The sequence below is a fragment of the Oreochromis aureus genome, linkage group 3 (assembly GCF_013358895.1).
Source record: "Oreochromis aureus strain Israel breed Guangdong linkage group 3, ZZ_aureus, whole genome shotgun sequence".
NCBI lineage: Eukaryota > Metazoa > Chordata > Actinopteri > Cichliformes > Cichlidae > Oreochromis > Oreochromis aureus.
In genome coordinates, this window is record NC_052944.1 from 56,110,710 (window position 1) to 56,133,009 (window position 22,300).

General features: G+C 40.1%; 1 protein-coding gene across 1 annotated transcript; it reads left to right on the forward strand.

The window, feature by feature from the left end:
* Positions 1 to 17,070: 17,070 nt before the first annotated feature.
* LOC120435660 lies at positions 17,071 to 20,744 on the forward strand. The gene is made up of 3 exons (XM_039605477.1): positions 17,071 to 17,219; positions 17,929 to 17,964; positions 18,549 to 20,744. The coding sequence occupies exons 2-3, from the start codon at positions 17,959 to 17,961 to the stop codon at positions 19,314 to 19,316; spliced, it is 774 nt and encodes a 257-aa protein (XP_039461411.1). The 5' UTR covers positions 17,071 to 17,219; positions 17,929 to 17,958; the 3' UTR covers positions 19,317 to 20,744.
* Positions 20,745 to 22,300: the final 1,556 nt, after the last annotated feature.

The window sequence follows — 22,300 nt, forward strand, 5'->3', positions numbered from 1 at the left end:
TCCACCACACTTTCCCTTTTTGAACCCTATTGAGGAGTTTTTCTCAGCATGGAGATGTAAAGTATACGACTGAAACCCTTACACACAGGAAAATCTACTTCAAGCAGTGAATGGAGCATGTGGTGAAACAGGAGTGAAATCTTGTCAGGGCTGGATTCGGCATACTAAACTGTTCTTTCCTTGTTGTCTTGCAAGGGAGACCATGGCATGTGATGTGGATGAAGTCCTGTGGCCAAAGGCTTGATGCTGAGGCAGGATAAATCATCTGAATGTTGTAAAAATAGTTTTTTAATGTATATTTAACTTTTTTTTACTGCAGTTCTTTTTTGGTTAAAATGTGAGTACAAGTTGTGAGTACAAGTACTCTGGCACAGCTGGCTGCTGGCGGAGCTCACGGGCACGTCACTGCAACCCCCCCTGGCTTCTGCTCCGCGCCTGCTGAGTGACCCCTCATTTGGGACTCTCCTCAGCTCTTTCGGGGATAGTGGCGCGGCTGCCCCTCTGTTGGTCTTCCTTGGTCTCTTGTGTTCTGGGGGCCTCTGGATGTCTGGACCCTTGATCTCCTCCATACCTGCTTCATGCCCTGGAGGATGGTTTGCAAAGTGTGTGTTACAAAATGGCAAACTGAGTGCAAAGCAGTGTTTGTGCTTTTAGTTTTGCAAACTCAGTGGTTTTGCTATAAGTATTAATAGTTTTAGAAATTGTGCTATAAGAATCACAGTTAGGGTTTAAGCATTCAGAAAAAACTGTAAATACAAGCGCGCTCATGCTCACAGGTGTACACACGGGTGCTCACACACACAAACTACACCCTTTTTGGCTCCTACCTCAAAGCACACTGTGCGCTGTCAAACTTACGTGCTGCATAATAATATTCAATATTTTAATATTTACTGCTATATACACATAGAGTATCGCGAGGGTGTTGTGTTTATTATATTCCTGTTTTTGTTTGCTTGTTTTCTCTTTTTTTTCTCTCAACAGGCGATCTAGGTGATATATATAAAAATATGTATTTTTGCCCCCCCTTTTCTTTTCCCTTTCTTTGCCCTTCATCACTATTCCTCTTCCCTGCTGTCTTTGTTTCCCTCCCTCTCCCCGGTCATGTCTGTCCTGTCTGTAACAACTGAAAATAAAATTAAATAAATAAATAATAACAACAAAGGTCAATCAAATGGACCTATATGGCAAGGCAGGGATGATCCACTTGGTAAAGTAAATCCGTTGGGCTTCTCTCTTTGCCTTCAGACAATAATTCTGATGGCAAAAGAACCAAACGGGACAGGCAGCAAAAAAAAAAAAAAAAAAAAAAAAAAAAAAGTTTGGGGTCAAATGTTTGGTTTTGCAAGACAAGTTAAAGGTTAAGTGAGTGTAGCTTGAATTTTACACTTTGTGTTTAGTGTTTTCACACAAAGAGATGAGATTTTAGGAAATGTGTTTTAGCAATTCGGAAAAATTGTAATATGAAATGATTCTAATAACAGGCCTCACTGAGAGTTTGACCTTGGTGTGTATTACAGTTTTTTCTGATGGCTTAAGCCCATTTTTTGTAACTATTGGCTATTTTTGCAAAACTCTACACACAAATAAGAAAACTCTTCACCAAATCAGCAAAACATTGTAGTTTTCTTGCAAAAGCTAATAAACCTTGCTTAACTCTCCAAACCTTCGTAAAAATTGTATTTTTGTATCAAACAGTTCACACAAGCCATCACATTAATAAGCACACAATGCACCATCTACACAGTGATGGTATGAATAAAAAACACATCTGGCTTTTGCTTTCTCTGTGCACCAGTAGGCTATGTCAGTTTGAGGTCATACTTCTGTCAAAGGTCCATAAAAATAGAGGGATCCAAACTTCAAGTACTGGTGTTTATTTACACACATCAAAACAAACACAAGTGTTTTTTTCCAAGTCAAAACAAAATAGTAATTTCACTGAGGAAAAAAAAAGAAATCAGTCTACATCGTGTCGTCTTTCTGGGTCCGGCCAGTTTCGTCTACATCACATGCAATGTCCTCTAGTCCAAGGCACCGGGGAAAATATCTATCACATTATTTCCTTAGGGATTAATAAAGTATTCTGATTGTTTCAGGATGACCTGCCATTATCCAATCACACATCTGCTTATCTGTATCTTTTGCTCGTTTCCCTCCTCTTCTTTTCTCTCTTTTCTAAACTGAGCACCTGATGGCTTTCAACTTTTCTTGTCCATCTTTCATTGGTTTTAATTTTGCACTCCAGTATGAACACCCATCCCCCAACTCGAGGATCACCACAACATAACCTAATACACCTACACCTTAGTTCACAGATTCACTTTGTCTGGGTTTATTTCTGGGATTTCACACAACCCAGGATTCAAATCATGAATACTTAATGGGCTTGGATTTACCACATTATGAATGAAATGTGCTCTATTTGGAAGAAGCAGGCTCCCCTCCCCTTTCGACAGGTTGTGTGTGAGACATTAAATCATCAAACAGTAAAATATAAATTTTAAATTGTTATTGATCCCTTTACCCCGAGTCCTAAAGTGTATATTTATTTTCTTACTCTTCTTATATTTATTGTTTGTTTACTTGCACTGCTGTAACTGGAGCCTCGTCGTCTCGTCTCTCTATATACTGGACTGTATGTAGCGCAGATGACAATAAAGTTTACTTTGACTTCAGCAGCAAGCAGGCGCACCGAGGGCTCTCGCGCTCACTTTTCGCATATAGAATTTCGAAAAAACATCGGTGCAAATTATAAGTCTGTATAATAATGTCTGGTGTTTTCGTGTTTGATGGTTTGTTTTATTTTGCGAGTTGGTTATTAGATGCTGCTCCAGCCAGCCAGAGAATCCCCCGCCGCCCCGCCCTGTCCTCCCTGTGCCGCAAGCAGCAGGCGTACCCCTTACTCCCCGCAAATGGGCGATAGAAAACCCATCGGTGCCGCTGGCATGACGTCGCATTTTGGCCCATGCCCGTGATGCTGCCCCCACAACGATGCCGCCCCGGGCAACCGCCCGTGTCGCCCGTATCAAAAACCGCTACTGTCCAGGAATGTAATAATGTGTGCAGTGTTATATGGGCCCAGGGTTGCATGATAGTGAACAACACCATTTTGACTTATAGCTCCACACATAGTTATGTTACCACCACGTTGTCCTGGGACATTGATTATGGCACGGTGTTCTATCAACACTCTTGCTGTTGGCTATCCACTTCCAAACTGATAGCCACACAAAAGCCATCTTTTCTTATAACTAAAGTACTTGGTGTTGTTAAGGCATTGGTCTTTATGTATTTTGTAAGTCTCAAACTGGCAGTTACTGGAAGTGCACTGATGTTTCTATAAAATAAGTGTAGTTCATGTTTTGCTGTGAAACCTGTATCCGGAGCGGTGTTTATTTTAGGTCAGGCTCCTGTAATGTCATTTATCATTCCTTGGCATGTTTCCACACACACCAAGGCTATTTTCGCCTGAGGTGCTAATTGACGTATAGGAATCTTGTACTGCAAACATCCACATGACGTGTGAGTGGAACATTCTGCTAATAGTAAAGTTCAAACTTGAACATGGTTCAGGAAACAAAAAACAGTGTCAGCATATAAGTGCATCAAGTGTCCTTTTGACCTTCAGTATTTGTTAAATGTAAATGAAAGCAGAGCACTATAAACCAGATTATTTATAATCCCAAAAAGCTTCATGGTGTTATGTTCAGTGATGGGAATAATGGCGTTACAAGTAACGGCGGTATTAACAGGGTTACTTTTTTCAGTAACGAGTAATCTAACTAATTACTATTCCTATCGTTACAACGCCGTTACCGTTAGTAACAAGAAAATGCGGTCGCATTACTATTTTTCAGCAAACAGACGGTTGAAGCTGTGTTCAGTTTACCGCACCTTATATCAGTTGCACGGAAGTAGCTGTCTATGTAAGTAATCCGGGCGCTACAGCTTTAAGCAGCTGTGCACGCTCCCGCGCACGGTAATCACGATCACTTTTTGGCACAACACCTGGAGCTACCGTATTTTCACGACCATAAGACGCACTGTACTAAAAGGTGCAGTCTCAGTTATGTGTGCCATTACTGTATTTAACACACACATAAGGCGCACCTGATTATAGGGCGCATACAAGTATGCGTATTTAAAAATAAAGCGGGAGCAAAACTGAGTTTGGTACTCACATTTTTATTACCGGTAATCGTCATCAATCAAACCCATCGAAGTCCTCATCCTCTGTGTCTGAATTGAACAGCTGCGCTAAATCTCCATCAAACATTCCAGGTTCACTTTCTTCACTGTCAGAGTCACTTTCCATGCCGTGCGGCTCCTTGGAAATGATGCCGGCTTTTGCGAAAGCTCGAACAACAGTGCCAGCAGACATGTTAGCCCAAGCATCTACAATCCATTCACAAATTGTGGCGTAACTCGCCCGGCGCTGCCTTCCAATCTTAGTGAAACTGTGGTCTCCATCGGTCATCCATCGCTCCCACGCCGCTCGCAGCCTTACTTTGAACGGGCGGTTCACACCGATGTCCAGCGGTTGGAGTTCCTTTGTCAGGCCTCCTGGAATGACAGCAAGCTCAGAGTTCATTTGCTTCACTTGTTTTTTCACATCGGCTGTGAGATGGGCACGCATAGAGTCACAAATCAACAGCGATGGTGATGCGTGGAAAAAACCACCTGGTCTCCTTACATACACCTCCCTCAGCCACTCTTTCATCATTTCCTCATCCATCCAGCCCTTTTCATTTGCCTTAATGATGATTCCTGCTGGAAACTTCTCTTTAGGCAAAGTCTTTCTCTTAAAAATCACCATAGGCGGCAGTTTCTGTCCATTAGCATGGCAGCCAAGCACAACAGTAAAAGAAGACTTTTCATACCCCGTTGTGCGTATCGCTACCGTGCTGGTCCCCTTCTTCTCCACAGTGTGACTCACCGGGATGTCGAAAGTGAGCGGCACCTCGTCCATGTTAGTAATGTGGCTGGGCTGGATGTGTTTGTCGGCGATGTGTTTGCTGCAGTAGGAGCGGAAGATGGCCAGCTTTTCATTATAATCCGCTGGAAGTTGCTGCGCTACCGTAGTCCTGGTCCGGATGGAAAAATGGCACCGTTTCATAAAACGAAAGCACCAAGACGGGCCTCCTTGGAAATGTTCAATTTTCATTTCTTCTGCTAGCGAAACTGCTTTTAGCCGAATGGTGACCGTCGAAACGCTTCTCCCGCTCGTTCTTTGCTCGATGATCCACTGCTCGAGTCTTTCCTCCAACTCGGGCGACCTCGCCTTATGTCCGCGGAAACTCAGCTGCGTTTTCTTGACCTGTCGGAGCTTGTTTTCCAGCTTCCTCCACTTGCGAACCATCGATTCATTAATCTTAAATTCTCTCGCGGCTGCTCGATTTCCATGTTCCTCCGCGTAGCTGATGGCCTTCAGTTTAAACTGTGCTTCATAAGCGTGTCTCTTTGCCATTTTCAGGGTTGTTAAAACAACGATGTTCTGCATAACGCACATACCTGTTCTTTTATACAGGTATGTATGTGCGATTGTATATACAGTCAACGCCCACACTTCACCCTTTAGCGTTCTCATGGTGTTCTCTACTACGTCCTCCTTACAACACACACAGGGCGCACTGCACTATAGGGCGCGTCGCACTTTTTGAAGAAAATCTAAGACTTTTATGTGCGCCTTATAGTCATGAAAATACGGTAATGGGGCAAAACAATCACATGAGTGCTGCTGTTTGACTGAGGAAGAATAAAGTAGTCATGGTAAGCCAATCACATGACGACTTAAAGACAAAGCAACAAGGTGATATATACCAGTTTTTAAATTGTGTTGATAGGCCACGTAAAACCGGGGTCACGATAAGCAATATATATGCGCCGTTAGTAATGCCATTACTTGTAACGCCGTTATTCCCATCACTGCGTTACAAGCAAGCACTCTCTGCTTATGAACAATAAATAAACAAACAAAACAAAAAACAGCCCGTTCGTGTTGTTGGAAAAATGCACCATGTCGACCAATCAAAAAATGATATGGCAACATGACATTTGGTTGTTTAGGAAGAGGGGGAAGTTTTAGGAGTGACGACGAGAGAGGGAGAGAGAGAGAAAGACAGCAGAAAAAGAGAGAGAGCGAGTTTTGAGATGTGAGAGATTTGTGACATTTAGTGTGTTTGGAGTGTGTAGTTAATATGTTGTCATGTGTAGTTAGTTTGTAGTGTTGTGGATAGTTTGTTGTGTTGTGTTGTGTTGTGTGTCAGAACAATGAGGCGACTGCTGTCTCCAGGTGGAAACAGGAGTGATACACCTGCTGCTGTCAGACCTGCAGGTATCAGGCTGTGATGTTGTTTGCAAAACTTGTGCATAGGATTTTAAAATTGACAATTTATATTTGCATTTAAAGTTATGAAATATGGTTCATTAAACATGTTTGTGGTTGTGGGGAGTCCTCAGGCCTCCGGGCTTCTCCAGTGCAGCTGGCTGCTGGCAGAGCCTGCGGGCATGTTACCACAGCCCCCTGTAGCTTCTGCACCATGGCTGCTGTGTGACCCCTCATCTGGGGCCCTCCTCAGCTCTTTCCAGGAGGATGGGGCATCTTCATCTCCGATGGTCCTCCATAGGCTCTTGCTCTCTGGTGTCCTGTAGGTGTCTGGGGCCTGGATCTTCTCCATGCCTGCTTCATGTCCAACATTGCCTAGCAACCACACATGTATAGACGGAAATCAGAGACCAAACAATACTGAAGCATGGGAGTGCATTAGTTCCCAACATAGGCACATTATCAGCTCAGTTCTTGCTTTGACTTACTGTAATGCACATTCATTTTTCATGGTATGGCATGCTGAAAGACTTGCTTAAGGTGAGTGCAACCAAGCATTCTTGGATAAGTACAGGAAAACCTGCAAAACAAGTTGGGGTTGGCATCGTTGTCACGCCATCAACCCATTGTTGCACCACAGGAGAACATTTAGAAAGGTGGGAGGAAAAACTAAAACAATCCAGCACCACAAACTGAAAGTGTCATATCTGAGGGTGTAGGTGTGTGGCAGGCAAGTTATAGAAAATGCAGGACTTGGAAACATAGAACTGAACTAAAGATCACAGCTTTAATGATGGGCCCTAAAAACAAAAGGCGTTACATCACAGAGTATAGAGTATGTTTTGCTCTCTAAGCATGAGGCAAACCATTTTAAAGCAGAGGCGATGCATGTCTTCAAAATAGTTTAATAGGTTTGTGTGGTCAACAGTGTCAAATGCTGCACTCAGGTCCAAAAAGAGGTCTAAAAGAATTAAAACTACTTTTTCCAGAGTGAACGGCTAAAAGCACATCATTGAAAACCTTCAGCAGAGCAGACTCTATACTGTGGAAAGCTCTGAAACCAGACTAATATTTATTCAGAATAATATTTGTATCTGAAAATGAGGACAATTGGTGGAGGACAACTTTCTCAAGAACCTTGGACAAAAATGGTAGCTTGGAGATCTTAAAATGCTAAGAACTGACGGATTCAAACCAGGAATTGTTTTAGAAGCGGCTGAACAACAACTTGTTCAAAAGAATGAGGAACAATTCCATTTGAGACACGGCTATTAACAATAGCTTGGATGGTAGGCCCCCATCTCTAAGAAATTATATCAGTAAGATGGGATAAATTGGTTTAACCCTCTGGGGTCCAGGGTATAATTGGCCGTTTTTGACTACTTTTGATTTTACCTCTATATTTCACCTTTAATATAATATATATGTTTATCTTGCCTTGTTTGGTATCATTATTTTCAGCACAACCACAAATATCTGAAATTTGAGTTATTTTTTCATTTTGGTATAATATATTAGCACAATTGACTAAATTCAGACAAAAAATTCAAAATCTGAGTAGAAAAAAGTTATATTTTTTACTGTAAAACCCACAAACATGTTTAACGAATCATTTTCATAACTTGAAATGCAAATAGAAATTGTACATTTCTGAAAATTATGCACAAGTTTTGCAAACAACAAAGTTATATGGTACTATTTACCTAAAAATGCAGCCAAGGCCTCAGGCGTTTTTTATATAACAATTTAAATCTATTTACAGAACAATCAGGTGTGCTGCATCAAATAAGAAGGCACACAAATTATTTGTGCCAGTCCAAAAAATGTAGTTTGTGTTCAGTATAAGACAGAGGAGAACACCACAGGCCTAAACCCTGCAGGTCTGACAGCAGGAGGTGCATCAATCCAGTTTTCCATGTGGGAACAGCGTTTACACTGGAATTTGCCTTTGGTGGCTTTTTTGGAGCAAATGTGACATTCAGCAGTCTAATTGACACACAATACAAAACAATAACTACACAACACACTAACTATAGCCTCCAAATATGCTAAACGTCACTAACGTCTCACATATGAAAACTCGCTCTCTCTCTTTCTTTCTTCTTTCCGTCGCGGGTGTCACTCCTAAAACTTCCCCTTCTCCCTAAACTAGCGGTCCCCAACCTTCTTTGCGCCACGGACCGGTTTATGCCCGACAATATTTTCACGGACCGGCAATAAGGTGTCGCGGATAAATACAACAAAATAAAGCTAGTGCCGGTACCGAAAAAAAGAAGATTTATTCATAACACACGTGAAAAGACCCAGGAAAACCGAGTTAACGATAAAAACGATAACAAACTAACGCTGAAAACCGATAAAAACCCTGAAAACCATACATTTCACACCTGAGCCTCGACTCTCGCGGCCCGGTACCAAACGACTCACGGACCGGTACCGGTCCGAGGCCCGGGGGTTGGGGACCGCTGCCCTAAACAACCAAGTGTCACATGTCGCCATATCATTTTTTTGATTGGCTGACATGGTGAACTCTAACACCAATAGGGAAGGGGTGTTTTTTCTTTTTCTTTTTTCACTCGCAAGCGGAGTGTTTGCTAACGCTGTCCGTAGAAAGCGCCATTTGTGCCGTTCTCCCCGCTGTAAACACCGCTGTTTTATTCAGAAAAAAACATTGCGTGTATTTTTTATCATAACTCTGGTTTTACGTGGCCCATCGACACAATTCAAAAACTGGTATATAGTTTGAAGTCCGCACTTTCGACGTTGAAATGGAGACTCTGACGCGCTGCATCTTGTAGCTGTGTCGTCTTAAATTGGCCATGTGGTTTTGATGCGCCGGCGCGTCCGTCGACCCCAGAGGGTTAAATTGGGTGAGAAGGATGAACGTGTAAGTGGTTCAGAAGTGGCTTGGAACAGGAGCAGGATATGTGCTCTGATATTTTCAATTTTTTTCACTAAAGAACCTTTGAAAACCCTCACAAGTAGGGATGGGTATCGAAACCCGGTTCTTGTTGAGAACCAGTTCCCACTGTTCCAATTCCTTGGAATTGTTTGCCATTTTTGCAAACGATTCCCTTATCGACTCCAGTCACCCTGAATGACATCACCATGTTGCAGAGCGTCATTTACCTGGCAGGAAACATGGCGCCTAAGCGGCTCAAACGCTCAAAAGTTTGGTTATACTTTACGAGAACGGATGACAACAGGACAACTTGCAATACTTGCAAAGTAGATATTTCATTTAAGGGAGGAAACACTACGAATATGTAAAAGCATTTGCTCACAAAACACGCGATAACCTTAAATGAATGTCGTGTTTTTAATTCTGCTCCGGACTCGTGAATGTCAACCCAGCAGCAGCGGTAACGTTTGCACATCCTCTCCCGTTAATGCGGCAGGTAAATAATCAACTAACAGTGCATATTATGTTAGCGCGATCTGCTTTATTACAAAACCTGCCATTACTCTGCGCTGCATTTAGGTGACCATGATGAGAGAGAGAGACAGTCTGGCTGGCTCAGATGCTGGCAGTTCTCGCTGCAGTCTACCGTTAGCGTCTCCTTTCAGGCCAGGATAGATGAATGTCACCGAGCAGTGACTAAGTTTGTGGTAAAAGGCTTGCACCCATTTGCCACAGCAGATGCCCCCGATTTTCAGTAAGTGAATGTGTTTAATTGTAGGCAGGGACATTACTGGATATTCTTGTGTAATTGCTACAGAATAATTTATGTTATACTTTGTTATTGCTGCAGAAGAATAATTCTTTTATTATTTTACATTTACAATTTTTTTCCCGGGGACCTCGTGACACCCCATTGAAGAGCCATAGGCTGTGGATCTCTTAAGCTCTCACTGTTGGGTTTGTAAGGCCATGTTACTCCTAAATTTCTATCTTGTTCAAAGAGAAGATATAAAACAAAGTTCTAAGCTAATCGACCTTAGTGTTCTCCTTTTTTAAAAAGAATCGATAAAGAATCGAATCGTTAAACAGAATCGAAAATGGAATCGGAATCGTGAAAATCTTATCAATACCCATCCCTACTCACAAGTGAGTGAGCCAGTCTCAGATATGGCTGTAGTGGTGGGATGCAGGACAGAGTTGACTGTGTTGAATAGGACTTTAGGATCACCATTCTTTGTAATAATCTTAGTGAAAAAATTTGCTCTTTCTACATGTTTAGTGCTTCCGGTATGATGGCGCCTGTGTTCGGCCTTGCCGCTGCTGGTTGCAATTTCCCTCGCTCTGTTATGCTGCTGTTTCTGACTGTCCTGCTCTCCTTCTTTGTCTCTGATGTACTGCCTGCACTAGTCTATGATCGTCTGACACTACTGTCTATTCGCTCCTCTATGGTGGGCCTGGATATCGCTCCTTCATACAATGGCTTCTTCCCTCCTCCGCCGCCGGTGTCTGGATTTTTGACAGATGTTGCCAACAGCACCCTTTTGGGTCCACTCAAATCTCGGAGGAGGAGAGGTAAAAGAGCAGGTGTCCAGGTGAAATTTAGACTCCTCTTCAGACGAGGATTAGCGGGTAACCGACGTCAAGCATTTCTGGTTACCTGTGCTCAGATTGCCTGTTCGGAGGAGAATCTGTTTCCCCCGTCCCTGCTGGATTGTGCAAAGCCTGGACTTATGAGATCGTGTTTCCTTAGGAGTGTTCATCCAGACTCTCCTATTATTTGGCCCGCTGCCCCAGCAGCGAGTGGTATTTATGATCGTTACGGATCGAACCCCCAGTTTCTACGCCCCCTAAAACGGGTCAGTGTTGATAATGGGTTGACTTATTCCTCGTTGAGCATGGCGCTTCTCAATGCCCGATCTATGACAAATAAAACGTTCTTATTGAACGATCTTATTCTTTCCAAAAAACTGGACTTATTATTTTTAACTGAAACCTGGCAGCGTGATGGTGACTATTCTTCCCTTATCGAACTTTGCCCAGGCGGGTACTCGCCGTCAGTTGGCGCGGACTTCTGGTCGTGGCGGAGGATTGGCTGTGGTGTATCGAAATTGGTTTCACTGTCGCTCATTGATGGTTGAAAAAATGTCAGCGTTTGAACTACAGCTGGTTAAAATTGGAATTAAAGATCCGTGTTACTGTGCTGTAGTTTATCGTCCACCTGGACCTAACAGTCAATTTTTAAAGGAATTCAGTAACTTTTTATCTTCCATCTTGAAGTTGTCCAGATTGTTAATAACTGGGGATTTTAACATGCACATTGATGATGACTCTGACCTCTTTGCCAGAGGTTTTCTTAGCATCATGGACTCTTTTCATCTCTCTCTCCCTCCATGTACCATTTGCCTGTTCCGATTTTAATTAAGCCTGTCATATTTGAAAGATTTTCACCAGTGTCTTTACCTGAGTTGTTGAAGCTGGTCACTTCAATGAGATCATCCTCTTGCCCCCTTGATATTTTATCTGGGTCTTTACTTAAAAATGTTTCTGAGTCTATTGGTCCTAGTGTTCTTAAAATTCTTAATGCATCTCTACTCTCTGGTCAGGTCCCTGTTTACTGTAAAAGTGCTGTCATTCACCCACTTTTAAAAAAACCTAAACTTGATCCTTCTTTGCTTTCCAGTTACAGACCCATCTCAAAACTGCCTTTTATTGCCAAGATTTTAGAAAAGGTTGTGGCCAAGCAACTCACGGATTTTCTAGATGAACACAACGTTCTTGATAAATTTCAATCTGGCTTTCGTAAGGCTCACTCTACCGAAACTGCACTTCTTAGAGTGTCTAATGATATTTTGATGAATTACGATGCTGGAGAGTGCACTGTTTTGATGTTGCTGGATCTGACTTCTGCTTTTGACACCGCTGATCATCTTATTTTGTTAGATAGATTAAACCACTGGGTGGGTGTATTGGGTACCGCATTAGAATGGTTTAAATCCTATTTGTCTAATCGATCTTTCTCTGTGGCTACCTCTAAGTTCAGATCCGCTGTCAGCTCTCTTGCCTATGGGGTGCCTCAGGGCTCTGTCTTGGGACCGTTATTGTTTTTGTTGTATTTACTCCCTCTTCTGCAACTTCTTAGCTCTTTCTCTGATATTTCATATCATTGTTATGCAGATGATATTCAGCTATATATCTCTTTTAGGCCACCTGATGTTTCTAAGCTCCAAATCTTGCAGTCCTGCTTAGATTCCGTTAGAGATTGGCTGGCTGGTAACTACCTTCAACTAAATGCTGATAAAACGGAAGTCATTGTCTTTGCTCCTGAGAAATTTGTTCCCCTCGTGGTTAAAAATCTAGGCCCTCTTGCTTCTTATATTAAATCATCCATTAGGAACCTTGGTGTTACATTATCCAGCTCTGACGCTGGACACACACGTTAAATCTTTGGTTCGCTCTTGTTTTTACCATTTAAGAAATATCGCTAAGCTGAGCCCTATTGTGTCACGTTCCGAATTGGAAATGATTATTCATGCTTTTGTTTCATCCCGCTTAGACTATTGTAATTCCTTGTTTACTTGCTTAAGTAATGCCTCCCTGGAACGACTGCAGGGTGTTCAGAATGCTGCTGCTAGGCTTCTGACAAAGCATCACAAACACTCCCATGCCACTCCCCTCCTGATTCAGCTGCATTGGCTCCCTGTCAAGTTCAGGGTCCAATTTAAGATCATAATCATGACTTATAGGGCCCTGCACCGTGTAGCTCCAACTTACTTAAGTGATCTTCTTCTTTCTTATCACCCCAGCAGGTCCCTGAGGTCCTGTGACCAGGGGTTGCTGGTTGTCCCGCATACAAGGTTAAAAACAAAAGGTGACAGAGCGTTTGTATCAGTGGCTCCCAGACTCTGGAACTCGCTCCCTTTGAGTTTGAGATCTGTGGACTCAGGTTTTTAACTGCTTTTTAAAAGACATGACTATCTGTTTAAACTCGCTTTTGGTTAATTTTGTTTTGTTTTGGATTTTAATGTCTGTTTTCTGCCTCTGTAAAGCACTTTGTGATTTTTATCTTGAAAGGTGCTATATAAATAAAATTTTACTTACTTACTTACTTGATGCACCATCAAGGTAGAAAGATGAAAGAAAAGAAAGAGCTATCAACACACTGCTGATAGTTATTCAAACAATCTCATGGAGACCTGGAGCTTATCTTTCTTCCGCTTTCACTCTGCATTCCTGTCTGATGGCTGGAGTGACATTATTTACATTTGAGAGGAGCAGTTGAGTCCATAATGTTGGTACAAGCTAAGCTAAAGTGTTCAAGTAGTTCATCAGGGTTACTGCAATTAGAGAACTTTCATTAAAGGTGGATAAAGGAGATATAGCTAAAGCAGCTGAAAATTGTGGAGCAGTTTCAGGTTTGTTTAGAAGATGAGTGATTAATGGGGATATCAAACAAAATTTATATAAATAATCAACATGCCTTGAAGTTCTCCAGAGGCCTGGTAATGAACTAACCATTTAATTTAGGTGTGTTGTCCCAGGGTGATATCTAAAACCTGCAGGACACCGGCCCTTGAGTCCTGGAGTTTTCCACCTCTGCTATAAACACACAGAGAACTAATAAGGGACGAGATCCAGGTGAGACTCATTATCAGCAGTTGGAAACAGTCAGGTAATGATAGACATGAAATAAAAGTAACAAAGGATATCACAGAAAACTCACCTACAGAGTAAAACAGGAAACAACCAGGGAAGAACACTAACCTGGATATTTGACACCAAATAATAAACCGTAATAAAAGACTCAAGCAAGAGATCAAAGACTATACAAAGCACACCCCAAGGTCAAAACTAACAAAAGCAAAGACAAAAACAAATGCATGTAATACTGTTTGTTTAGTTGTATAATCCACACCTGGACTTACCTCAGGGCCTACCATTGTGAAACCACTGGTTTAAAATCACTTTTGTAAGTTACTGTTCCCCACAATTAATCCCTTGACGGGACTGCAAAACAAGCTATCAAGTCATTTTTCTCTCGTGTTTTTTTTTTATTTATTTTTTTTATTATAATTTATTTTATTACAACAAACTTACCTGGTAAAAAAAGAGACAGCCTCAAAATATACTATACATCTTATCCTATCTTACAACTAAAACAGTAAAGGATTATATATATATATATATATATATATATATATATATATATATATATATATATATATATATATATATATATATATATATATATATATATATATATATTACTTGTAGCTACTGCTGGAAGTGCACTGGTGTTACTATAAGATGGGTGCAGTTCATGTTTTGCTGTGAGTATAGCTGTGAAATGTATCGGGAGCTGTGTTTACTTTCAGTCGGGTACATGTAATCTTATTTATCATTCCTTGGCATGTGTCCAACAACAGTAGCCTGTTTTTGCCTGAGGTGTTAATTGAAAGCAAGATATAGGAATCTTGTATTACAAACATCCACTTTTCCTTGTCATTTCTTGTGTGTATTTAGCCTGTGTGTTCCATTCAGTGTGTCAGGTCATTGTTTCTGTTCGTGTTCGGTTTATTTCATAGTTCCACAGTTGCACGTTCCAGTTCAGTTTCATGTGCTTGTCCATCGTCACTGTTTTCATAGTTATTTTAGCATTTCCCAGTATAGATCTTAGTTTAGTTTTTGTCTTTGTTTCTTGTTCGTTCGTTTTCTACGGAGCCCCGCAGGGGACATGGGAGAAAAAAAAATTAAGACGGACTTTTGCGAGATCTCGCAAAAGTAACTCGGGATCTCGCAAAACTATTGCGAGATCCCGCCAAATAAACTTCGGGATCTCGCAAAAGTTTTGCGAGATCTCGCAATAGTAACTTCGGGATCTCGCAAAACTTTTGCGAGATCCCGCATAAGTTGAATTCAACAATGGCGGCAGCTACTTAGTCGTAATATTACTCTTTCTGGGTCACAAAATAAACTTTTAAGATATTTTGAGGCGTGAATGTAGCTGTGTAAATGTCAAATATCTGCGCGGTTTACAAGACATCACATATTTGCAAAAGTGCTCCGGCGTTTTTCGGAGATCTGACACCCACCATCTCGAAGCTAACGGGAGGTCGAGACCTACTACAGCCGGGAGAAACACCGCTCTCCCGGCACGTCGTGTCTCTCGACCTCCCGGTCGGCCTCGACCTAGCGGCCTCGAATGCGGCTAAAACTTTTGCGAGATCTCGCAAAAGTTTTGCGAGATCCCGAGTTACTATTATGAGATCTCGCAAAACTTTTTGCGAGATCCCGAGTTTAGTTTTGCGGGATCTCGCAATAGTTTTGCGAGATCCTGAGTTTGTTTTATGCGAGATCCCGCAATAGTTTTGCGAGATCCCGAGTTACTTTTGCGAGATCTCGCAAAAGTCCGTCTTAATTTTTTTTTCTCCCATGTCCCCTGCGGGGCTCCGTAGTTTTCCAATTGGCCACAATAAAGGCTCACTTTTGTTTAAACCTCAATTCATGTCTCCTGTGTCTGCATTTGGGTGTGTTTCATAAATACATCAGCGTTCCCCACCTTGACAGTTTTTTTTTTGTTTGCTTGTTGTCAAAACAAGTAACTGAGTTTACAACAAACTTACCTGCAAGAAAAGGAGATTGTCAAAATAAGAAACAATACTTTTCTTCTACTGTTTTTGTATAATGTTTGCTATGTTATACTGCGCATATTTATTCCTGTTCTATCAACACTCTTGCTGTTGGCTATCAACTTCCAAACTGATAGCCACACAAAAGCCATCTTTTCTTATAACTAAAGTACTTGGTGTTGTTAAGGCATTGGTCTTTATGTATTTTGTAAGTCTCAAACTGGCAGTTACTGGAAGTGCACTGATGTTTCTATAAAATAAGTGTAGTTCATGTTTTGCTGTGAAACCTGTATCCGGAGCGGTGTTTACTTTAGGTCAGGCTCCTGTAATGTCATTTATCATTCCTTGGCATGTTTCCACACACACCAAGGCTATTTTCACCTGAGGTGCTAATTGACGTATAGGAATCTTGTACTGCAAACATCCACATGACGTGTGAGTGGAACATTCTGCTAATAGTAAAGTTCAAACTTGAACATGGTTCAGGAAACAAAAAACAGTGTCAGCATATAAGTGCATCAAGTGTCCTTTTGACCTTCAGTATTTGTTAAATGTAAATGAAAGCAGAGCACTATAAACCAGATTATTTATAAACCAAATAAGCTTCCATGTTGTTATGTTTCATTTGTCTGTCACATCTGCATTTCAAAGCACAGCATTGCGTGTGCCGCATCCAATGTGAAAGGGCCTTAATGTGGATGGCCCGGGTGACTATAGAGAAGATCTAATCTGTGTCTAGTTATTGTGGATAATATTGCTTGTGCATACATTAGTTTGTGTGTAATTTATTGTACTATAATGCACAAAATGCTTGGAAATGGATCCTAAACTACCCAAAGTTCAGCTGCCAAAAATAGTGCACAGGTACGTCTTGGGTGCCTGATGCTGTTTATCTTGATAAGATATTATAATTTTATCATGTTGCCTAGCAAATGACAATTTTTTAGCACTTATGCACCTATAGGATTTTACAAAAATCCTAGATCACTTTAATTTCATGAATATAATTTTTATCCCACAAACTGTAAAGATGGCCGATATATGTTGTGTTGCCTAGCAACCACCTATGAATAGACTAAAAGGTTTTAACATTTGTTCACTATAACTATTGTTGGTATGCTGAAAGATCTGGACAAGGTGCGTGCAAGAAAACATTCTTGGGTAAGTAAGTACAGGAAAACCTGCAAAACGAGTTGGGTCATAGCTCATAGCTCTACTTGTGGACCACTGGAAAAGTCTGTGGAAACATTTAGAAAGGCGGGACGAAAACAGTTTAATAGTCCACCACTTCAACCTGAAAGTCAGTCAAGCTGTGTCAACTGAAGTTGCCTTGTCCTGTGCAATCTCCTCGAGTGAAGCTGAGGTAAGATGCTCATGTTCCTTCTTTATTGAAGAACAATTGGAGGGTGGTAAATCTGCATGTCTTCAAAAACGTTATCTTAAAACAGAAGAAAAATGTTTGCTCCAACACAGAACAAACCCTCCAGCTATATTTTTCTTTGAGTTACTTTCTTTTTAAAAATGTTGTCGTTTTTTTTTTTTTTTTTTATTTAACATAAATTGTGACTGGTTTTTTGTATTACTGCTGGCTGAGTTGAATCTTATTCTCTACTATTACATATCTGTATACATCAGGAAGGCCAAGTGAGCTAGCAATGTTATAATACTCTAAATTATTTGCTGTTAAGGAGTTAATAAGGCTTTGTGTGCAATCAACCTAACAGCCGTCAACCTGCATTCATTGAAGTCAGATTTTCCTCCGTCTGCAAATAAATACTCTAGTGCTGTGCTTTAGCAAAGAGGTCCACTAAAATGGAGATGACAAATAAACTTTTTACAAGCATTCCACAGTCTTGTAAAAGGCATGGAGGTAATAACTTGCCCAAAACAATCAGTACACGTGTTAGTAAAAGGGATGAAATTTGATTAAAAAGGAATTGATTCAGTGTAATTATGAAGAGAATGATTTTTGTGACCCATAACTCTTCATCTATATTTTTTACTTTAAAATGTGTTATGTTAATATTTGAGACTATCCCAGTTGTCCTCATAACATGATTATTCCCTTTCAGAAAACAATCAGGAACGAGAAAGGCATCAAGATGGCAGTAAGTAGCTGTATATACTAAGTCATGTATTAGTAGCTTCTTATGTTTGATGGTGAACGTTGTGAAGTAAAGTAAGCAATTTGTATCTATTTAGCACCTTTAATAAAATAATCACAAAGTGCGACCCAACGTAAAAGTACAGAACTGTAAATACCTGTGTTAGGTGGTGATCAGTCACCTGCCTGACCACATTTGTTGTAAAATGACATTTTGAACTTCGTAATAAATCCGTTAAAGTTACACTATGAAGATAAAATTATTTTATGATTTAATATTTCCATGACTAAACAGTTCAACTTAGGTTTTATTTATGTAAGATAGCATTGTTACAGTATTAGAAAGAACAACAGTCCATCTCCCTCAAACCACAAATGACCTAAGTAAAGAGTTTATAGAATAATATTAAAGATGACTAAATTGCTTTTCAATATTCAGTCTTTTATAGTAAGTAGCTGTGGGTATGCGAGTACTCAGTACTCATACAGCCTTGCAGCACACATATATAGTGAGTGTTTTGTGTGTCATTATTAGTAATTATCAGTCTGCATGTTATATTAATGATGCTCCTGTATATTGTTTATAAGAGCGATGGAGACACAGCTGCCCCTCCATTTAATGGCAATGTTGACCAGACCGATAAGGAAGACTCAAGCCAAGACGAAACAGAGGAACAAACTGTAGAAGCTTTAAAAGAACAGCTTCGTAAAAAAGAGAGAGAGAACCAGGAGTTGAGAGATGAGCTCTCAAGGTCAACCCAAGGGCAAAATCATGTCCCCTCACAACCAGTACAGCAGGTCCAGAATTATATCCTCATCATTATTGACTCCACTGGAAAATTCATAAATGAGAAGAAACTCTTCCCTAGGGACAAAGTGGTTAAACGCGTCTGCAAAGATACTCAACAAGCCATGGAAGTTCTGTCAGATCAGCAACTGGGAAGCCCGACCCACATCATCATCCACACAGGCTCCAGTGAGGTGAGGGCAGATCCGGACAGGTTGTCAAAATCTCTCAAAGAAGTCATATCGAAAGCTTCCACCAATTTCCCCAACAGCACAGTGGTCATATCAGCCCTACTTCCAATGAAAAACATGGACACTGACACCATCAAGGAGATCAACATCAAACTCAAAAAGGAGTGTGAAAACTTCAATGTCCACCTTGCCACACACCCTGACCTAGATGTAACTTGTCTTCATGATGAAGGCTATCTGTTAAAACACAAAGTCCACATCTTTGCCAAGAAATTGAAAGACGTGGCTCTCAATAGAGACACATCCAGATTCGAAAGAAATGCCCAGGGAAGTAGCAGCTCAACAAAGAATTTTACTTTTAATTTTAATTGCTACTAAGACCTAGTTGTAATTTGCTACTGTATATCAGCCTTGGTACAGAGTCATTCAAAGAAATTTAAATAGTGACCTTCACACTTTGTGAATAAATTTGTGTTTATAAATAAAATTAGAGGGGTAACAAATATGATTTATTTTTGTTCTGTAATTACATTTATCCACTTAAAATCTTGCTTGAATTACGTTACCATATATGTTTAACATTATAATCCACTATGATGTATTGAAGTTAGTCATTGAAAGTTATAGATTGCGTACTGACAGGAGCCACATGCTGGAAACAAACTTCCATAACAAAGTTTTTCATCATCAAATAAAATCCACCAATAACAAAATCCAGGAAAAAAGAAATGCCTACAGGAAGTTTAAAAAGGAGCACATGCAGACACCACAAACACAACAACATGGACCTAGGCTGTAAACACACAGATAAGACATGAGGGATGAAATACAGATGAGATTAATTCTCAGCTGATGGAAAGACTCAGGGAATGACAGACATGAAATAAAAGTAACACAAGACATCACGGAAAACTAACCTCCAGAGTAAAACAGGAAACAACTAGAGAAGACCACTAACCTGAACACCTGACAACAAATAACAAATAACAAATAATAAACCAGAATAAAAGTTTCAAGGAAGAGATCAAACACTATACAAAGGAAATCCCAGAGGCTAAAAGTAACAGAAGCAAAGACAAACACAAGAAACCAATTCTGATTAACAAACAGTAACTGACTGGACTGCTAAAGAGAAGAAGCTCATAAACTCTGGATCTGAGATCCATGATCTGGAAAATGGGATTGTTTTTGCTGTTATCGTGGATTTTAGGCTCAGTACTTGTTTCATTTTAAGTTTCCTTGGCTTTCATTCTAAACACAGAACCGCCCCACTTCCTTTGTAACATGAGTTTTTAATGTAGTTACACCAGAACTTTTCCTCTGTTTCATAAAGGAAGGTTACAATTATTGGGTCTAAGACACTTTTACATTTTTTAATTGCCTTAATTATATTTTGATTTATATTCTGTCTTGATGTGGGACAAAATTAATCCAATTTCATGTAAAAGACAAAGGCAATTACAAGTCACAACTAAGCAGTTTATTTTGTAAATAATTTCAACGATGGTGAAGGAACATGATAAATACACCAGTCTCTTGTACTTCTGTGTATTAAAAAAAACAAGTTAATTGGAGTGAAGAGAATAAATGGATGTTTGTTTTATAGGTTTTGATTTTATGAAAAATACTTTGTTGTGATAAAAGCAGAGCACTGTGGCAAATGAACCTGCAACAGAAAGATTAATAGCTGCAAAAGATTTAATTTTGTGTGTTTCTGTATGAAATATTTAAATATTACAAATCTACAAACCAAGTATCTGATTTTGTTTGAAATGTAACCATTAAAGTAATAATGTTGGAAAAAAACAACATGCCTATGACTCGTTATGCTTTGTTACTGATCGAAGTATCGCAGAGGCACAAGTTCTTTGATTGTTTAGTGTTAAGTTGGTACCAGCATATTGTAATAGAAAAGGTATTTAAGGATGCATTAAGTTTTAAAATGAAGAAAATAAAGAAGAAAACGTAAAACATGAGAAAACATTAAATTATGTTTGAGATAAAGAAAACAGTGTTTGATTGAAAACTTATAAATTAAATTACAAATGCATACAATGCCATTTGTTCAGTTGGATGTTCAGTAATAATATATAACCCGCACACGGATTAACCTTATGTTCTACCATTTGGAAACCACTGGTTTAAACTCACTGTTGAAGGTACTGTTCCCCCCAGTTAACTTCTCTTAACTATACATTTTTATTCAGTTCTTTTTGTATTGTATAACTATGTTATGCCGCATCAGTTTTAAGGAGTTATATACATATACATATATATATATACGTATATATATATGTATATATACATATATATATATATATATATACACACACATATATATATATATATATATATATATATATATATATATATATATATATATATATATATATATATATATGACCTGGCTGGGGTTGTTAGCCAGGTGCATTCTGGGTATTGTGTTGTCTGTGTTTTCTATCGTTCTGCTAGTTCCTATGTGTTTGATTCGCATGTTGTGTTAGTGTTATGTTAATGTAAGCCACAGTGAAGTTGATGTGTGTTCTGTGGAGCGGGTTGAGTTGGCATGGTTGGCTGACACCGCGACCCTATGTGGTGGGAGCGTGATAGGGGTTCGGTGTCAGCAGCGTTACAGTGGTTGTAAAAATGGTAAATAAATGACTGGTGTGAACTACTACTGCCTCCTGCTGGATCATTTGGGGATTATAAACCTGCTGCTAAGACGCTCGGGGTCATGCGGTGTATGAGGCACGAGCGCTCTCCATTCATTGCGAAGTTTGGCGATAGCTGCTAGCACCCCGCTAGCCGTTTTAGCTAGTGAGCAGTTTAGCCAGTTCAGCTCTACTAACCCGCGGTCGCTACAATATATATATACGTTATTCTTAAATTTATTAAGTAGTTGAAGGATAAAAAAACAGCCGCCGTGTCTCTTTGTTACCTCTGAGGTCAATCTAGCAAAGAGCACCACACCCAGACAGTAAATACTTCTTATTATGTGTGATAAACAGGAGACTAAGGTGATTGGTCAAAACAGTTTAGGATGGCCTTAGGTCTGATGTTGGCTCATGTTTCTTCTTCTGCAGCTTTCTGGGAATCTTCTTAGGTGGAGACGTCCACTATCGTTACCATCAGAACCACCTCTTACCCTCCGGTCAGACCTTATAGTGCCTTCACTAGTGAAACAGACCTTCCCCCCTCAAATTCTTTAGAGGAGGGGGCCTCTCTCTCTGTTTATCTCTGTTAGTATCTGAGTATAGCAATCTACTTCTAATACTATCTACACTGCTTAACTGTGCAATAAAGTCTAGAACACAAATATATGATGCTAATTATGAGATATTAGCTTTAAGGATACACATAAA